This window comes from Aspergillus chevalieri, chromosome 2 (genome assembly GCF_016861735.1).
Source record: "Aspergillus chevalieri M1 DNA, chromosome 2, nearly complete sequence".
Lineage (NCBI taxonomy): Eukaryota > Fungi > Ascomycota > Eurotiomycetes > Eurotiales > Aspergillaceae > Aspergillus > Aspergillus chevalieri.
The window spans coordinates 3,675,844-3,696,246 of NC_057363.1; the positions used below are offsets into that span (position 1 = coordinate 3,675,844).

General features: G+C 47.3%; 4 protein-coding genes across 4 annotated transcripts; 2 read left to right on the forward strand and 2 right to left on the reverse strand.

Moving 5' to 3' along the window:
- Positions 1-4,049: 4,049 nt before the first annotated feature.
- On the forward strand, positions 4,050-4,715 carry ACHE_21271S (RNase H1/viroplasmin domain-containing protein; the record flags this gene model as incomplete). The annotated part of the gene is made up of 3 exons (XM_043275336.1): positions 4,050-4,138; positions 4,188-4,397; positions 4,451-4,715. The coding sequence occupies 3 exons, from the start codon at positions 4,050-4,052 to the stop codon at positions 4,713-4,715; spliced, it is 564 nt and encodes a 187-aa protein (XP_043134335.1).
- A 3,408-nt stretch (positions 4,716-8,123) lies between these two features.
- ACHE_21272A (uncharacterized protein) lies at positions 8,124-9,305 on the reverse strand (the record flags this gene model as incomplete). The annotated part of the gene is made up of 1 exon (XM_043275337.1): positions 8,124-9,305. The coding sequence occupies one exon, from the start codon at positions 9,303-9,305 to the stop codon at positions 8,124-8,126; it is 1,182 nt and encodes a 393-aa protein (XP_043134336.1).
- Positions 9,306-9,959: 654 nt separating this feature from the next.
- On the forward strand, positions 9,960-10,828 carry ACHE_21273S (uncharacterized protein; the record flags this gene model as incomplete). Its single annotated transcript, XM_043275338.1, has 2 exons — positions 9,960-10,054; positions 10,108-10,828. 2 exons carry the CDS (start codon positions 9,960-9,962, stop codon positions 10,826-10,828), a joined length of 816 nt encoding a protein of 271 aa, XP_043134337.1.
- Positions 10,829-13,730: 2,902 nt separating this feature from the next.
- ACHE_21274A (uncharacterized protein) lies at positions 13,731-17,204 on the reverse strand (the record flags this gene model as incomplete). The annotated part of the gene is made up of 1 exon (XM_043275339.1): positions 13,731-17,204. One exon carries the CDS (start codon positions 17,202-17,204, stop codon positions 13,731-13,733), a length of 3,474 nt encoding a protein of 1,157 aa, XP_043134338.1.
- Positions 17,205-20,403: the final 3,199 nt, after the last annotated feature.

Here is a 20,403-nt window from a genome sequence, read left to right on the forward strand (position 1 = left end):
TCGCCATTCCCAACATTCAAAGAGAAGATGGTGTTGTCACAACCTGGCTTCTCTCGTGTCGTACCTAGGGTTCTAGTTAGTTGTATTTCGAGACTGGACACTTACCCTAAGTGTCTTCCAAGTAATCGTATGCTCAATGCCCCTCCGGGTCCGGTTCGGTATGTCGTATGCGTTGATGGGTATATCGCCCCCTCCAGGCTCCGTAAGATAGTCAATAAGTAGAAACGGTAAAGGTAACGAATAGAGAAACAAGGCCAACCGAGTACGTATACTGGGTTGTTGGTTAAGTGCGGACGAGTCAGAAACTAGAAGGTAACCAGTGCTTGATTAACTAGATTGATCGCGGAAAGCTAAGCTAAGTACATGAATGAACGTCCTTATATATCCTTCCTCCATATACTTATCCATCTACCTTCAAGAGGTATATCCAGAGTATAGCCAATCAGCGCGTCGTACTTCATATACTCAGCGGTATACTTTTCCAAGTAGTCAGGAAGGTATACGATCACGTGATATGGTCGCTGATTATCATCCCGATCCCGGTTTTCCGTGCGACTATCCTAGTCCTTCCTGCGCCATTCTCTCGTGAACTGTTATCCAATGATTCTATCTTGACCCCATACCATCACGTGAGGCTGATACGTTGGGTCCTGTAACAGGTGTATTGTCTCCCTTGATATACCGCATCCCTCACAGGTTGCATCCTCCCGGACCTGGATCCGATGTAGGTATGTTCCTATGGCTGCATGTCCTGACTTCAGTTGAAAATAACGGCTTGCTAGGTGTCTGGGAGCTATTGCAGCTGCTGGGTCGAGCCGCCAGTTCCTCTGTGGCCTGTATGTTCGTTGACCTTGTTTGGATCGCTGTCCAAGTTCTTTGCTGAGCCATCTCTGCCTTTGTGCTATAATGGCTTCTGTTCGGGCTCTACAGGTGAAGGCCAGGGATATCTCTCTTGGGCCTCTTCCTGGTGGCTTACTGGCTGCCTGTTTTGCTGCCTGGTCAGCTCTCTCATTCCCTTCTATTCCTGCATGTCCCGGCACCCATTGGATAGTGGTTTGGCAACCTCGGGCATGTAGTCTCTTGGCTATAGCATGTGCTTGGATCACTAATGCTTGACCCGGCCCTGGCTGGGTGTGTCGCATCCTTGCAATGGCTGCTTGGGAGTCCAACAGGATAGTGACTGGTCTTTGATCCCCCACTTTCTCTGCTAACTGGAGTGCTCGCACAACTCCCAGAAGCTCTGCATCAAAGACCTCATATCCCTTGCCTAATGGGAACCCCCAGGTCTTCCATGTTCCTCCCGGCTCTCGCCAAGCAATCCCTGCCCCACTTTTGCCATTCTCTAATCTTGATCCATCTGACCAGATTGCTAGCTCTGGAGGGAGAGATTGCGCTGCTACTAGGGCCTCTGGACCTGGTAGCATCTCTATTTGGCCTGGGAACTGGCTACTGGTTGTCTGTGTTGTGCTCTCAAAGCCCCCAGATGGGTCCACTGGTAGAATATTGGCTAGTTGTCGAGCAAGGTGTTGTCCCAGGGACCATCGGCCTCGGTTGTTTCTCTCAGCCCATTGTCGGTTCCCTGGGGTCTGTTCCCCAGGTTGGGTGTGCTGATCCCCTTCCCGGAAGCTCACTGGGTGTCACGGAGCATGAGTGCTCGCTAAGTCACATGACATGTTTGATTCCTTTGTGTTGATTTCTTTGTTCTGTTTTAGGGCCAGAGCCCCTCGCACATTAAATAGTTCGACGCTGGCAGGCACAGTGTTCTTTTCTTCTTTCCCCATGCTAGTATTTCGCCAGATAGTTCACCAATAAACTTCATATTGAACGGAACCGTCACAGTGAGCTCAGAATAGCTGGTTCCACACTGGTCATTTGCTGAGGTCTCTCAGCCAGTTGGGATATGTCCTTAGACTCCACAGTTCTCTTTCTCAGTTCCTTCCTCACTGCTTGCTTGGCTGGGCAATTCCCTACTGTTGCGGGGTGTGGGCCTCCACAGGTGCCACATTTGGCCGGGATGTGTTTACAGGCGGTTCCTGGTTTGGCTGGGCAGTCTACCACCCGGCAGACATGTTCAGTGCCCTCATGGGGCCCCGCGCATATAAAGCAGCACGGTGGGTGGTCACCACAGGCCTTGAAGCTTCGGTGGCCTAGCTGGCAGCACCTGGGGCAGACTGTATCCACTCCTGTTTCCTGTCATGGACTCGGAATAGTAGATAATAACGAACTGAATTCCTATCTAAACTATTGTAGCCATCGACGAGAATATCGAATCTGGAGAAGAAAGAAGAAGAGGAAATCTATCTAGGTCATGAAGAGGTTTTAAGAGGATTGTTGGCGACATGACTGGATGGTGTTTGTGATGTATCATCCATTGCCGTAGTGTTGAACCGCCATGTGAGCTATCATATGTGAGCCGTCACAGAGAGGGTGCTTGCAAAACTCCACGTCAAGATGAAGACACCAACACCACCATCTTCTTCAAGCAGCAATCAATCCTTCTATTTAGGGAAGACACCAGCCAATCTGTATCAGTTGAATCAGCAGAAAAAGCAGATCCAAGACCTTCGAAACCAGTCTCTATCTTCAGTTGTTGCGGAACAGATGCTTGGAAAGTTCATGAAGAGCACAGAAGTTGCAATGCAGGATGCCGTTCTATTAAGACAAGGACTCCATCAGATTTGCACATCAAAAGAGCATCAAAAAGAGAAGAAGAAGATTACACGAGCCTTTATTCAAGATGGAGGGAGCTTAACTGGCTCTGAGGGCCAGCAAAGATTGGAGGAGAGGGAGATGAATGAATCATCGTCATCAAGGCCACGGCGGCCAGCAAGGTGCAGTAACTGTAACCAGGAAGGTCATAATAGATCAAAATGCCCTGTTAGAGCGCAGTAGATTGAATAGATTAAATATGCGTTGATAGATTGACTCAGTAACTTGTATGGTCGGCGGCGGCGGCGACCGCGCCATTCGGTGGTGTGCGCCATTCGGTGGTGGATCACGTTATATAAATTATAGGTATTTCAGGCTAAATCCCAGTATAAAATAGTACCCTCACTGTGGCGCCGAAAAAGAGTCAAAGAGTGGAATTCATGTAAAAGCCAAAATTGTCCGACACTGTACAGGGACCAGCAAACCCAGTTTCACCACCAATCATACTTTTATTTCTCCTGGGCGCCACAGCCAAGAGTCTAGCGCTGAAATTGGGTGCCTATGAAACTACTCGTCTACATTCCATACCAGAAACATATTGTACCATGCCGTATTCACGTGTTTCTCTATTTAACCAGTGATATTTTATGCCTTGCCGCTGTTGTTCCGCACTACTCAATCGAGCCTAGTCAGTGAGCCTCATGAGAGCGGGGTTGACGATGCCAACTCGGCACATTCTCTCTTGCCATCTTGATGACATTTTCTCTTTAAGACCTCATTTATTCTGACTGTTTTTAATCTTCCATCCGCTTTGATTGAGATGAGGGTGCTCCGACGAAATTGAGGATTGAGTTCTCCCGGTCAAGGGAGAGTGGATAGCACCAAGAGCGAACATCATAGCAAACAGCTTACCTGTATCCGTCTTCCATGGGCAAACACTTGGCACTGGAAAGCGGAGAATCCTCAGTGCAAACCAGAGAAGCTAAGCTTCGTTGCGGGTCATGTAGACTAGCCATTTGTCTTTGATTGTATGGAGTACTAACGGCAGCACTATACTTATATTCTTCTAGCAGGCTTTGCTTCAGCAAAAGCAATAGGTTCCTTCTATTAAAGTGGTTTGATGGGTCATAAAAAGCTATAAATATCATATGAGTCATGCATGTGGCTGCGCTGCATTGTGCCCAACACCTGCCCGATGCTTTGCCCACGAGGCTGAGTCGTTCCTTCCACATTATATATAGTCAACGATGTAGCATAACACGAAGATTATCTTGAACATTTAGTGTAGCCGACCAGTCTCAAATTTGTGCCAACACCAAAGGAACGCACGCCTGAAACAAAGTGATCTCTGAATAACCAAATAAGCTGTTTTCAGAGGAATTCGACTCTATTGATACTTTATGCTTTGCGAGGCAATGCCAGGCAAAAATAAGGAATATTATGCCGTTCGTACTGGACGAGTTGATGAACCTACAATATTTTCATCGTGGTATGATTACACTGACATCATGTGAGCATCTTGCTAAATAGTTTTGTAGGGGCGATGCACACCCTCGCGTGATTGGATGCAAAGCAGAACACAAGGCCTTCGACGATCTTCAAAAAGCAAAAGATTATATGGAGGAGAATGGAGTAAAACAGCCTAAACCGGTATTCAAGGAAGGGGCCGGAGAGACTATGCCATTACCAGGAAATGAAGCCTTCTACGCAGTTGCCAATGGCAGAAACCTGGGTATCTATCCCTATTAGTATGTTCGCTTAGCACTAAATGATAAAAAAGATTACTCACAAACAAAATCAGTGGAAAAGCAAAGCCAGAGGTCGATAGATCCTCGGGTGCTTGTCATAAGCACTTCAGAACACGTGCCCAGGCAGAAGCTTTTATCGAAGATTGGAAAAATTCCTATGCTGACGTTTGCCGGAGAGAAATAAAGGCAAAGTTAGACCAAGGATTCAGGTCGTCCAATATGAATCTGGAGTTCGATATCTGGCGAGCAATTTTTGAATACGATATAAGCGAAGATATTACGAAGAAGACTGAGAAGTTGAACGTGAAGGAAGAATAGTGGGGACACTCATGTACTTATCTCAGTTCTTCAAACAACTCCTCAGTGGCGAACCCCCCCTACCTTCTGAGCGAGTTCCCGCACTGCGGAAAACTCGAATCTTATATTTAACTTCACGCGGAATCGATTGATACTACTTTCAACGTTGTTCTCCCCAGTTGTCGCTTCCAAAGAAAGTAGACTCTTGTTGGCTATTCAGTCTATCAAGAAACGCGATGGAATTAGTATTCAAGAAGCTGCTCGGATCTATAATGTGTCTCAGACGACCTTACGCGCCAGAATGAACGGTAGAAGCAGCTCGACAGGATCTTCAGCCAAATTCAACTAGATTAATAAAACTGGAAAAGGAGGCTATGGTACAACATGTTTTAGATCTGGACTTGCGAGGGTTTTCGCCTAGATTGGCTGATGTTGAAGATATCATGAATCTTCTGCTCGCAGATCGCAACGCAGGATGTGTTGGGAAGCGCTGGGCATTGAACTATGTCAAGTGACAACCAGAGCTCAAGACATGCCTAAATCGCCCATACGACTACCAAAGAGCCCTGTGCAAAGATCCTGAGAGAATTCAGGCATGGTTCAATCTTGTATGGAATATGCAAGCCAAGTACGGCATTGAAGATGCTGATGTCTATAACTTTGACGAGACTGGATTTATGATGGGTGTTATACTGCCATCAATGGTAGTGACACGCGCTGATCGACGTGGACGAGCAAGAAGAGTCCAGCCTGGTAATCAGGAATGGGCTATGGTTATCCAGGGAGTCAATGCAGATGGGTGGTGCATCCCGCCATTTATCATACTTCAAGGAGCTTACCATCTGGCGAACTGGTACTCAGAGAGCAACCTTCCGCCAGAATGGGTGATTGGAACCACCCATAATGGATGGACTGACAATGAGACTGGCCTTGAATGGATTCAGCATTTTGATAAATACACAGCTTCCCGCGTGAAGGGTGCATATTGGATGTTATTGCTTGACGGCCATGAGAGCCGCCATTCGGCTAAGTTTGACCAATTTTGCAAGGACAGGAACATCATCACCATCTGTATGCCACCTCACTCATCTCACCTTCTTCAGCCACTTGATGTTGGATGCTTTAGTCCACTCAAGCGGGCGTACAGTCGCCAGATAGAAGGACTCATCAAATCACACATTAATCATGTTACCAAACTTGATTTCCTCATTGCGTTTCGTGAGGCATTCTTTACATCTATGACCAAAGAAAATGTCAAGGCAGGATTCAAAGGCTCTGGTTTAGTACCTCTGGACCCTAAATCTGTTCTGTCGAAGCTAGATGTCAGGTTAGGGACACCAACATCATCTGACTTGCCTCCAACTTCTGCCAACCATTGGGTTTCTCAAACGCCACACAACTCAACTGAAGCGGTTTCGCAGTCTACATTCATCAAGACTTGTATCTCCAGACACAAAAGCAGCTCTCCAACACCAATATATACTGCTGTTGACCAACTTGCAAGAGGGACGCAAGCATCAGCCCATACAATTACCTTTTTGAACGCCCGAGTCCATTCACTAGAGAAGGCAAATCAGGAACTCAGCAAGCGCCGACGGGCAAAAAAAAAACCGTCTGCAACATGAAGGGGTACTTTCTGTAGAAGATGGACAAGGTTTGATTAACCAGAAGGATATTGATGCGCAACTGGAGCATGCAATACGCGAGGAAGGTAGTCGGAAAATACAGACTGAGCCAACTCAGCGACGCTGTAGCAGGTGCGGAAGGACTGGGCATAACTGTAGGACTTGCAAATAATATGGAAAAAGGGTTTATGATATATACTCATGAATAAAATCAATTGATCACTGTGATTTAGTGATGTAATTGATGCTTGAATGTGAGGATCCGAAGAAAGTGCGCCGTTCGCTTATCACGTACCCTTGGGTATGGGTAAATTTACCCAAGCAATATCCTTGGGTATCGGTACGAGACCTGTACCCAAATGGGTACTGTGACGGCTCACATATGATAGCTCATATGGCGGTTCAACACTACGGCAATGGATGATACATCACAAACACCATGCAGTCATGTCGCCAACAATCCTCTTAAAACCTCTTCATGACCTAGATAGATTTCCTCTTCTTCTTTCTTCTCCAGATTTGATATTCTCGTCGATGGCTACAATAGTCTAGATAGGAATTCAGTTCATTATTATCTACTATTCCGAGCCCGTGACAGGTACCCATGCCCAGGTCTAGTCCCTACTCCCAGGTCTGTCCCTACTCTCCTCGGTAATTAGAGCTGGCGATGAATACAGAAGATGAGTTTTTGGCTCAGCTAGATAAATTTATCTCCTATCATTCTATTTGCCGCTTACAAAGCGCTGTGTTGGAATTTAATTATCTTCACAAACTCAGCTGCTGAACCGGATGCTCAAGGGAAGTGCACTAAAATAATGTTGCTTTATGCTCCATGCCCCTTCTGGTGTTTCTAGATACGAAAATTCATCCTTTCAAGTGATCAACACCTTTCTCAAAATTGACTGTAAAATAAGGGACAATCTTATTCAAAAGCTTCCTTAGCTGACTCCAATTTCACTTTTCCATGAAACCACGAGCTGGACTTGATGCGCAATCTTCAAAGGAACAATTCCTGAAATCAAGACAGTTTTGTCACTGAGACAGATGACAATGAAGCTAACAGCTGTTAGTTTGCCTGAGAAACCTTTCCATCCCCTCTGCGGTGAGTTCAACCAGAGAAATCAGAGGTCCACCGCAAGAAAATTTCTGAAGGGAAATTTGAAGATCCTTGAACTGGAGACTCAGCAGCTGTTTCTCCAATGAACAGTGAACAGACCCAGGGAATTGAACAGGCACACTTGGATACACTGGAACCCAAGGTAGGACTCCTTTTCTTGTATAGACAGGATGGGTTCCTTGTGACCAATATCCTCAATATAAACCGGCGTCTTCTTTCCAGGTTGGGTGTCTAGCCCGCGTCATGGCTTAGAATAGTAGATAATAATGAACTGAATTCCTATCTGAACTATTGTAGCCATCGACGAGAACATCGAATCTGGGAAAGAAAAGAAAAAAAAAAAGAAATCTATCTACAGGAAAAGGGGCTTATATGTGTGGCAGCGCTAAGTACTTCCGTCTGTTAGCTCAGATGGCGTTGTCGTCTGGTGAGATGGCGCTATCTGTAACGCTGCTCGTAGGTTCCGAAATGGCTCAGCGGATTTCTCTTTGGAGCGTTAGGAACTCGATTCGCTGAAATTAGTTATGCTGCTCACATCTAGGAGACTGGCGCAGGATACGAGACGGGTCATTGATGAGGAGAGAAGGCTGTTCATGAGGTTTACAACTGTGCTTTCTGAGCACTGGGGTATATGTAAATCGATCGCACACATAGGCCTATATCAAACAACAGATCTGATTATTTTAGCTATGGTACTGATTCTTGGTTCTGGTGAGCTCGGTTGTCTCGAATCCATTCTTCAAGTGGCTGTTTTATAATTAAATCCACCGCTTCCGCTAGGATCCCCAAAGCAACATCCATCTTTGGACCTGAGTAATTCACAGTCGATACTCTGTCACCCCCCTTATACCGGTGAGCCATGAAGTCAAACCTTGACCCTTGCAATTCATCAACCACGGGATTTTGCAACACGCCCGGAAAGTGGACATAATCCCGCATAGCCAGACCCGACCATAATAGACCAATATGAATGGCTTGCAACATGGGAAAGTCCGTGCCCAGCACCTGAAATATTCGTTTGAGGCCCTCCTTACTGGATATTATTCTCGAGCAGTGCAAGCTCAATACACGCAGGCTTTGCTGGGATTTCCGCAGGACTGTGGTAAGATCCTCACCTGTTGCGCGGATCATGTCGAGACTAAGTTCTTGTAGCTGGGGCCAGACCATATCAGATGATAAAGCTAGGCAGCGGAAAAAGGGCACGCCCTTCAAATCATTGCATGATTCAATATGTAATGTGCAAAGGTTGCGGGTGTGGTGGAGCAAGTTGACTGTCCAGTCATGCACGATGTCGTGCTCAAAGGTATATTTCAGGGTGAGGTTCTCAAGATGCGCTCCAAGCGCGATGAGCTGAGCTTCATGGGCAATTTGAAGGCATCTGGGGTCCGGGTTGTTGGGGCCGCTTTGTCCCCAGCCCATGAAATTCAGTGTGAGAGAAGTAACTGGATGACCTGTCTGAGAGATCACCTCTAACATGGTTGGAATTGCATCTGTTGGTTCGAAAGCCTTCAATGGATGTACGACAATTTCGGTGATAGGGGAATAGATCTCAATGGACGTGCAGTTGATGAGTTGGCAGAAGATGTTGCAGAGCTGTTTGACGGCTGGATGATTGTGGAGGTTGACGAGATGACCGGAGGCATGGCGGTCCCATTGGAATCCTTCCCCGAGAATTGTCTCGGTCTTGTCGAAGCCTTTGGTGGTCAGGTGATGTATGCAATGGCGGAGTTGTGGGTCTGTTGAGATTGTTTGGAGTTTCCCTAAGCTGTCAAGGGAGACGTCGGTCTCAATACTGTTAAGGGACGTTCTCCAAAAGATGCTGTATGTTTTCTCAAGGAGAGTTTTGCACGTCAGTCGGAATGCGCACATGTCAGTGGGATTGAGGAAGGATGCAACTGTTTCGACTAGTTCTGATGGTAAGGCACATAATGGAGACTGTTTCCGACGAGAAAGGCTTAATGATTTTAATGTTTGGAGAATTCCTTTTCTTTTGGAAGCCATTATCCTTTGCTTGGAAGTTAGTTGAGTTGAGGAAGAATGCGAGGTTAAGTACTGAAGGATTTCTAGACTGTGTACTGGCTGTGCTAGTAAGTAGTTAAGTGGGGTTCCGCTTAGCTAACGTATCAAGTGGCCTCAGCCCCTAAATATTCACCCCCTGATCAACCAACGGGTCAAAGCCTCAATGGGTTCCAAAATAAGGCTGAATGATCGCCCGTGCTGGAAGCCCAAGTTCACTTGAACGCCCTGTCTACACACGATGGCTATGGGACCAAAAACTGTTGATCAGGCAGACTTGGTCAACAACACCGTCTGTACCGCCATTGGAACTGTCGTAGCCCCCATATCTTCACTGCCATCAGCGATGGTTCTTAGTTTGTCCATAGCTTCGAGGGCTTCATGGATATCGGCCGGCTCAAGACATATAAAGACCGAGTGGAATTCGATAGATTCTGTTCCATTCCGCATCCGAATCGCATTACAATCACACCCTCCTCAATTTGAACCAACTATATCTTGATTATCATGAGGCAGAACAACACTTTTCTGAGGCTATGCATCGGGCTTCTCCTGTCGATTTGTCTCCTAGCATCTCTCATCCAGGCGTCACCTCTTCCACAGTATGTGATTGATCCATTCCAAGAGTAGAAGAACCTATCTAATCTAGCTCAAGGGATGTTTCAGGGCCGACGCAAGCTCTCGAGGCCAGAGGCAAGATCAAAGAGAACCTGAAAACCCTATTTAAGCCAGCCAAGAAGGGAAAATGCAAGAACCCCCAGAATGAGCTCCAGACCACCTCAACATCAAATTTGGAAAATCTCTGGAACAGTATCCAATCCAAAACTCAGACCGGACATGCGGATTCATGGGCCTTGGACCCGAACAAGCCCCAAAGATTTGCCCCAACCGAATTCTTTGGCTGCACCATTGTGACCATCATGAGTAGTCGTGCAGTTGTCATCGGTCACTTTGCGGAAGAAAACCACCGTGAAAAAATATTAACCAATGAGGAAACGGTTGAGAACACCATCATTGAAAGGTTGGAGGACAAGTTGAACGGGAAGCCATGGACAACCGATGCAGTGGCTTACATACTGTATAAGCCTCAGGGACCCTCTGCCCCACCTGGAATTAAAATGATCCAAGATACACTGAAAGAGATGAATTTGCCGGCAGCCAATATCCACACAGAGACATATCGAGCTACTGGAGGGGCCTTGGCTGATACCAGGGGTCCCAAGGGAAAGATTGTGGTGGATTGGACCAAGCGGATTGGAGGAGGCAATCGTATAACATACTACATGCAAGATGACACGCCTGTCTGGCATCGCGACTACGATGAGGACGGGAACGCTTGTGATGCTCAAGCTCCAGCTGAGGAAGAGTGCGGTTAAACTACTGATTGGTAGGCCGCCAAATTTGTGTATAAGCATTGATAGCGCATGTTTCTTGTTACTGAATGTTATTAAAGAAATAAAGAGTGCGTCATGGGTGAAATAGCTTGTGAGTCAGTTATCTTCGGTACTCAACGCTTACATACTATATGGATGAAGTATGGATGAAGACTACTTGCGTTCCTGAACGATTAGAGGACCAAAAACTGCCAAGTTGCTGTTGTTTGGTTCTGTTTTTTCCTTGCTTACATATTTTACTACTATATATAGGGAATTGCTAAGGACACCCCCGACTTTGCTTATCTCAGTTTCTCAGACGGTGAACAGAGCCAGAGAATTGAACGAGCACACTTGGATCCGCTGGAATCCAAGGTAAAACTTCTTTTGCTGGGTAGACAGGACCGTTTCGTTCAATGGACCGACATCTTCTATATAAACTGGAGTTTCTTTTTCGGTTGCGTGTCTAACCCATGCTCGACAACCAAGTATCTCATACCCTATAGACGGTTAGACGAGACGGGCAATCTGATCGGAAGAATAAAGAGTTATGCTACTAACCCTCTGTACTTCTGAGCCATCCCCATCGTCGATTTTGGTCTTCGTAAGTTTTTGGTAGTGACCGCGGAGGTTCTTCCAGTCGGTGTTCAACGAGCTCGACTCGTGGATGCCTTTTAACTTTCGACCCTTCTTTCCTCGCTTGAGTTTGAGACACTAGCCCAAAATTCGGTACATGTTATTATTCGTTGCCTGGTGTAGGGCCTCCTCAGCATCCCGCCACTTTGGCTCGTTGGGTTCCAGTCGTGTTTGGGTGGCACAGTACCTAAACCTTCGTCAGTTGACGGAGACAGCGATGTAGCTCAACGAGGACCACGGACCGTTTCCACCGGGTCTCAATCCGCTCGCGTCGAAGGATGGTTAGATCTGATTTATCAAAATCCTCTGGGATCTCAGAAAGGTCGATCCCAGTATCATCAAGAGGGTCTTCGTAGAGCTCTTCAATCTCATCGGGAAGTTCTGAATTCAAGATTAAGCTGGTCTCATTAGGCCGGGGACGTTTTCGTACGGTCGGGTATCTTCTGGCTCGGTCAGATCAGTCTCGTAGGTGGCATCCAACTGATCATCAGTATCTGTGTTGGCAGTGGTGGTGTTCTCAACACTACTGCTTCTTGTCATGGTAGGTCGGATTTGTCGTGTTCGAGGACGTTTCATCGTTGAGGTCACAGGAAGATGCGGGAGGACGGTGGTGTTTAAAAGGGGTCTGAAAGGGACGGCACTGTGGGAGCGGACGACTCAAGCACTGAATGAATGAATGAGCCTTTTGTCCTGTTTTTAGAATGGTATAAGGAGCAAGCAGGGACCAAAAAGGCAGGAGCGACCGGGGCGACTGACCAACAGGAAGGATAACTGAGGTGAAAGGATGGGGGCCATGGCAGATGAATTGACACCATCTTAGCGGGGCCTGGATCATGGAGGGTAGTGAGGCCATTTTCGGCGCCCTCATTCAGCTTCTGGGGGAGAGAAATGGGATGGAAAGAACGCTGTGGAAGGGAACGAACTCAGATTCTCAGGAACCTGAAACCCAAAGATTGAAGACTGCCCGACGGGCTACAACGGGCCCTAAGTGCCTGCCCGGCGGGCGGTCAAACAGTGCAAACATGGGGCACGCATTATTTATGCTCTCTTTATCGGTAACTAACTAGTTAACTACTTCTGGGGGACTATGCAGGGATAAGTGTCGGGTTGGCGTTTGGGATAAGGCGTTTAACTTAGCAGCTGAGTCATTAAGTTATGCTTCCCAATTAGGAGAAATATGCACGAAATGGGCCAAAACGGGCGGCCCTATGCGGGCACCCTGGGTGGGCGCGGGCGCCCAGTGGCCGCCCTACGGGCTCAAACGGGTGGGCAATGGGCGGGCGGTGCCGAGGTCTAAGTCTGCAGTTCGGTTTGAGGGGCTTGAGTCGGTTCTGTCTTTGTGGGGGTTTTTTAACAGTATTTTCTGGTGGCACAAGATTGGCTTTCTCTCCATTGCATGATTTTTGCTTTGGCTGCTTGCTGCAATGAAAGATACATGAGAACAACCTCTTTCCTACCAAGGCTGCCATGATGCTTGATACAATAGGCAAAAGTTGTTGGTGAGATTGTCACAAAGAATAAAAACACAAACAAATTTCAGCCCAAGCCCGTTGGCGGCTAATTTGTGGGGCAGTGCTTTGACTGATCGCCCAATCCCAACAGACGTGAGAACTCCCATTAGTTGTTTGGGCCTAATGGAAGTCAAACCTCAGCTGGTAAGACTTCAGTCATCGTCTTTTCTCATGATACCTACAGTGACAAAATCATCTCTGGCCAGCATAAAGCCATAAACTATAGTATTATGATGGTAAAACTGGTAATCATGCTCCATCTTCTGGTGTCATTGACAGACCTCACCAAACTCATAGGCCAGATGGGTGGACTGTGGGATCTCCTCATGATAGCCCCACCTTTCTTACTCCCGGAATCTCTCCCGATCCCGAGAGTCTAATTGTATCATACCAAACTGTTACAACAAATTGTGTAATATTACACAGAAATACAATACCATGAGAATAGGGATGGTATCGAAAATATCTATATATGGAATAGCGCGTTTCATGGTAGGGTTCGGAAACCAAGAGTGTCCGAGGGGGAAGCTGATTTCGGGGACTACTGTATCAAGACTTCCGTAAGTTAGACATGGTTTTGTGAATACACAAATTTAGTGATCATGATGTCAAAGAAAGCGGTTCCTTGTGATAGCTTACAGTAGTTGTGTAGGAAAGAGCACCTGTCTTTAGATCAGATATTTAAGACATATTCACCTTAAAGATATGAATGAAGATGATCACAAGTCCAAGATTCCCAAGATCCTTTCCTTCTTTTCCTATGCACCACCAAAGACCAAAAGGCTTTGAACATTGACTCCGCCAAACCCATGCTGGCGCAACAGTTCCCGGCCACGGTGAACAGGGAATTCGGCCACGACCATGATGTTGACATTCTCAGCATCGATGCCAGCTTTTTCTAAAAGCTGTAGCACCGCACAAAGTGTCTTCCCCGTGGCAAGCACGTCATCCACCACTACCACTGACGCGCCTCTGGGGATCAGATCCCGGTCCACCTCAATCCTCTCTTCTGAATTGTCGGATGTTGAAGACGATATATGCGATGTAGACTTGAGGACAGAAACGGTGGGTGGGGGGAGTTTTCCAGCTTCGCGAATTAGCGCCATGGGTACATCGATCCGCGAGGCCAACGCTGAGGCATAGACAAAGCCGCCTGCCTCGCAACATGCTACCACATCGACTTTTGCCCAGTCACCAGTGAAGTAAGTCTGCAGCAGAGATGTGCACAGAGCCAGCCCACCCGGCTGCTGGGCGATGTTGAGCACATGGCGGAATTCGATGCCCGGGCATGGAAAGCCAGGTACCGGGCGCACCATGTTGGTCAATTGCTGAAAGTCCTCGTGGAAGAAGGGAAGCAGGTAGTGTTCAGCAAACCTTTTTGCTGCCTCGTTTCCGATTGCGTCATTGTCAAAAATGAGACTGGGCTGATATTCCAAGGCCGTCAGTTTTGACCTGCCATTGTTGTCCTTGTTGTCGTCACCATCATCATCACCACTCTCACACCCTCGGCGAGCACGCCGCGTCTCTTTGTTAGCTTTGACGCGAATCTCGAGCAGTCTGCTGTATGGCACCAAATGCGACAACGCTGCAACCGGTGCCTCATCTCTCATCCCGGTGATTAACAGCACATCAACATCTACGGCGCCGTACACCACATCTAGAAAATGCTCCTCTGGCAGCCGAGGCCGACGCTGCACCTGGCCCTGGAAGAACGCTGTCAATGCTGGCCGGTGCTGCTCTTTGTAGGCACGATCCTGAAGCAGGCGGTGCAGGTCAGCACCGGTAGCCGCCGCGTATTCTCGCTTGGTCACATCACTAATGCTGACTGCCCGCGCCTTGAGACTTTTGTGGGTGCATGTGAGGAATACAGAGACCCAGATGTCGGCACAAAAGTCCTTACCGGCGCAGCTTTCACCTGTGATAAGAATGATGAGCTTCGGCGCTTTCAGGAGCGGGCAGGCATAAGCCAGCACATTGCGCGGGTCCAAGCTGTGCTTGAGGCGAGCCAAGCGCGGCTGGTTCAGTCCAAAAGCCTTGGCCGCCAGCGCGGCGTCTCTGGGGTCCGGTCCGAGGTCTGCACTGTAGGCTCCGCTACTCACGGGCAACAAGTCCTTGGCGACGTTGTACACCCACCGCACGGCAGCTTGAGCGACTTCGGTTCCATCCTGGTCACGGGGCCAGACACCAGTTACCACGCAGGCAAAGTCCCAGTCTCGACAGCCGAAAGCAGTGGCATCAGCTGCCACATCGCTGACAGTTCCGCCACCTTGCAGCAAATGGAGATAGGAGAGTGGTGAGGGACGAGTCTCAATGGCCGCCACCAAGATGTCAGCGACCTCCAATGCTCCGATGTGTTTTAAGAATAAGCATCGCTTGAACGAGGAGGTCTTGCTGCCGCTGTGCCCGCTGTGCATCCCAGACATGTACATCTCAGCCTCAAACAAGCCGACGCTGTCCACAACCTTAAAATTGTGTTCCGGTCCCAAGATTGTGTCTACGGGTATGGGTGTGGGCGTGGGTGTTTCAGAGGTGAGCCTAGCCGTAGAAGATTCGAACATGGTCACTCCAAGATGCAGTTGGCCTATGTCCCAGTAAAGATACGCGTCTGCAGAACAGTTCTTGGGGAGCTTCCTGGCAACGAAGTTATCAAAATCGCTAAGCTTGAGTCGCGCCTTGAGGTTATCACTTAGTGGGACAACCCAGTTTCGAGTCAAGTGGGTCGGAGCCATGTAAGCCTTGAAAGTGACGCTGACTACGATGCCAATATTAGTCCCAGCGCCTTTTATCGCCCATAACAGATCGCTTTCGTTTTCTGGCCGCACGGCACCCGCTGGACAGTGTTGGCTTGGGACACAGCCGATGCAGAGGACCTGGCTAGAGTCAACGCTGACCACCACAGCACCAATGATGGCATCGCATGTGAGCCCGTACATCCTAGCCAAATGCCCGATGCCGCCTTGTAGCCACAGCCCCGCGCCTACGCTTGGGCGGGACCCCAAGGGCACTGTCATGCCCGCCGCCATGGTCTTGCGGACAATATCCCCCGTTTTGCAGCCGGCCTCAGCGACGATCAAGGGAATGGATTTGGAGCCGGATACTCCACCATTCTCGTCCGTGAGAATGTGTACTTGGTCAAAGGCGCCCATGTCGACCGAAACGACGTTGGACCATAGACAGTGGCCACTGTGACCCCCACCAATGACGATCAGGCTGAACCCGTGCTTCAGAGCCCATCGAACGCACTGCTGGACGTGTTGGACCTCTGTCGGCCTAACAATCGAGGCGGGATGGTGGAGGTGAGCCTCACGGTTTTTAACCATCTTTTCCCCCTTCGACAATGGCACCTGTGCTGTCAGCTCCGGCAACGTGGTCGCATGTCGGGTGAATGCCACCATAACGTTCGGCGCGCTGAACAGGAGATGGTCTGGATGGGCCTCCTCACAACGGCTCAAGGCGCGGCACACCTTACGCCATTCGACTCGGATAGCCCTATCCGCCTCCACACCCTGCATGACAAACCCCGCCAAGAAAGGAGCAAGACAGTCCAATAAATCATCATTATTCGCCATGCTAACGGCTCCGGTAGGAAATGAAGCTGTTTGATGGCACACTAATCCGTCGAGTTGTAGAGTCCCGTCGCGATGGAAAGCCACCACCATTCCGCCTTCGGGCCGCTCAACAAGCATTTCCAGCGCCCGTTCAATGAATCTGGCTTTGGGCTTCATCCCGTACATGCTGTGACAGAACAGGATGACGTCGAACTTTTCGTCGCTTTCACGCGTTGCGGTACCAGCACCGCTCCCTGTGTTTCTGTTCAGAACGAATGGGATTCGATGAATGTCGGGCGGGCTCTCGAGACAGGGCAACGGGGACTCCGTCTCCGAGGTAGGGCAAAGCCATTCTTTCACCTTTGTAGCAAACAGGCTGTTAGGCTCAAATGCAGCGTATCTCCTGACCTTGCGTCTCAGGCGACCGGGAAGATATCCAAGTACGCTTTTTGGGCCGGGTCCGATTTCTAGCGCCGATATATGCGTACGCGAGTCGAAGAGAGGGGCTAGCAGCTGACAAAGTTGAGGGATAATGAAGTCTTGATACGTGATCCACCCTGAATCCTGCACCAAGATCTCGAAGCCAGCGCTGTATTGTGTGTCTGACAATGGCTGCTTCAGGGCTGATCCCGTTGCCGTGGCTTTGTGCCTAAGGGCCGACTTGAGAGAGTCGAGAGTGGCCATATCAGTTCGACATGAGTATAGATGACAAATATGGATAGCGAGTATGGATAGCAAGAATTATTGGTGTTGTCATACACCTCATGCAACAGAAGGATTTATTGGGAGGCGACTAACTAGATAGAGCAGCAGCAGAATGTAGAAAGAAAGTAGAAACGAAGGAAGGAAAGAAATGAAAGAATAACCAAATAAAAACAAAGAAAACTATCTTCGTGCTCCCTAGGGTCCTTGCCCTATGCCCCGCCAATATGAAGACAAAGGAAGCAAAGAAAGCAAAAAGCGTAAACAAAAATCGTCCTGTCAACATACTTCGCCGTGCCATTCTCCTTATTTGCTCAGTAAGAGGCGTTTGCAGATGTCAGCATCCATAATTACTGCTGGCCGTGCTCGCAGGTGTCAGCCGTTGCTAGCCGTCAAATTATTGAAGCCATATGTTGGGCTCAGCCAATACCTATTTTTCCCTTTTGCTCACTGCCCCTTTTGGGTGAACTCTGGTTGGGTACAGATGATTAGGCGCAAAGTGCATGCAGTCCAACATCTGAACCTATTTACCTTACATAATGACTGGCATGTACATCAGTTGCAGTAGCTAGTTCTTGAATACAAATGTAGCTACTGAAACAACACCAAAACAAATCAATAACCAGAAATCTTGTTACATTACTGTCTCACATTGAGTAACGTATAAAACTCTTCTCTTGTCCTTTGATCATCTTGTAGAAGTCCAATCCTGCTGCAAGTGGTGGTCATCGCACCTGTCTTTTGTATTCCCCTCATCACCATACACATATGAACACATTCGACAACCACTGCCACACCCTTGGGCTGTAGCACTTGGTTGATTGCATTGGCCACTTGCTGTGTAAGACGCTCTTGCACTTGTAACCGGCGAGCGAAGATTTCTGTGATGCGAGCTAATTTTGACAGACCCAGAACGCGGTTATTGGGAATATACCCGATGTGTATCTTGAATGTGTCAGCCGGGCCACATATCAACCGTTGATATATATTAAAGATTGGCATACCTTTCCCATAAAGGGTACCATATGATGTTCACACATGCTGAAGATCTCAATGTTTTTTACAAGAACCAGATTCTGATGATCCACCTCAAAGATAGCGTCGTTTACGACTTCATGGATATCTTCCGAGTATCCCTTGGTGAAAAATAGCAGCGCTTTAGCATATCGGTCGGGAGTCCTAACAAGGCCATCTCGTTCTGGATCTTCTCCAATGTATTGCAGAAGTTTTTTTGCTGCTTCTGCCATTCCCTTTTGACTCTCAGGGTCATTTCTCTTGATTTCGTTTCTTTCACTTTCGCCGAGGTATTTGCTCTGTATGAAGACTAGTATTGGTTAATAGGCAACTTGGTTCTCATTCGATTGAGGACTTTAGACAATATATACCTTGGTTTTCCACATTTGTTCCCCTTTCTGCACTGTCGTTTTGAATTGTGGAATTGATTGTCATTCTGATGTTGAAGAAGAGAGAAAAAAGATCAATAAATCAGTGCTAGATGAAATCAAGCTAGTGGTGACGGTCTCACGCAATATGAATCTGTTAGTAGACTATCTGGCGAAATTCAAAGCATGAGAAAAGAAAGGAAAATAAGGCAGGCCTGTTGGCGATGAGCTATCTAGTGTGTGCAAGGGTTTAAGCGAGGCTCAGTGAATGACCTATGCCAAACAGGCTAAAGTAATTGAATATTCCATATGGTGGACGAGTGTTCATGTTCAGTGACACTTGTTTGTGAAGATTGTCTCGAGCAATTTGAAATTTATTTTATCTACATTCAGTTGCTAGCAAAATTTGCTTCACCAGCAAATTGACCAAATTCCTGGAAAATCGAAGAGGTAGGCGGAGTACCCCCTTCAAAAGCTGTGATTATTACTATGAGCAACAAATGTTACATCATTTGAATGTAGACTGATGTATGCTTGGTAGCTATCCCTCATAGGATGCAAATTGTGTAGGCTTCGCCTGCTCCGCCCACCACAACGTAACTATAACCTGATGAAGGTGATGGCGTCGTGAAATTCGCTAGAATAATCAAGCAGCTCTAGGTTTGAGCGGCTAGAATAAACTGATCATCTACTACATTCAGCAACACTGGGGATTTGAAAGATAATTCGTTGCTTCTTATCATATCATCAATAAAATTACAATTTGGACAGTGCAAGTCATGATGCCATTATAACTATGCTTTTATTATAGTCTTTAATATTCAATCGTGTTTAGAAGGTGAAGTAGTAGAGGGGTAGATGTATGCCAGGGGATTATGCTACGTATAATTTTGTGCGCGGTTTAGTACTATACAAACACAGTACCAATACCAAGGATTTTCACGATTCTAACTACAGATATACTAGTTCTTTTAGTAGCTAATTGATGGCCGCCAGATTGTCTATTATTAGGCCCCTAGGTTTAAAGTTCTCACTGTTTTCTAGATCAGAATCCTTCATCTATTCACTTGAAATAATGTCTAAGACGTCCTTCCATGCTATCGTTGTTGACAAAGTGACTAGTTATTAGTATTTAGTAACTTCAAATGTTACGCATGACTTGCCTTTGCAGCCGGCTTTTTGAATCCATTAGCCCCACAGGTAAGGGCTTTTCCCAAAGTGGAAGTTACGATGCCATTACTACTTTACTACCAAAAGGGGAATGAATAATTTTAGACAAAAAGAAAAGTAATTCATACTAAAGGCAGTAATCACTCATAGTACAAAATAAAATGATTTGGTGTCCTTCGCTAATATTCTGACTCGCTCTACTTCTAAGAAGCTCTTAAGCCTAATTCTCCGATTCCCTGGTGCTTTCAAATATCAATTAGCGGTCCTTGTCTCGTTCTCCATTCAAATGCAATTTTAGCATGTATTTGATATAATTTGCCAGTCCAGGTGGCTTTCCTTTTTGCAGCGCTGCAGAACAGTCGACTATCATAGATCGATTTGTGGTTCTTCAGTTCAGTCTAGGGTCCAAAAATTGATATGATATTAATTGATCTATGTATAACTGGCCGATGGAAGTGATGCATAGGGCTCTATTGCCTCATCGAGGTGTTTGTAAATCTTCTCGAAACGTCACAAGATGACGTTTTCCGCAATTCAGTGCCGCTATCATGATACTGAATGGGAAAGGGAGAGGAACGCTTGGAGACATGGACAATTGAGAAACCCAACAATATCTCCGAGACACTGAA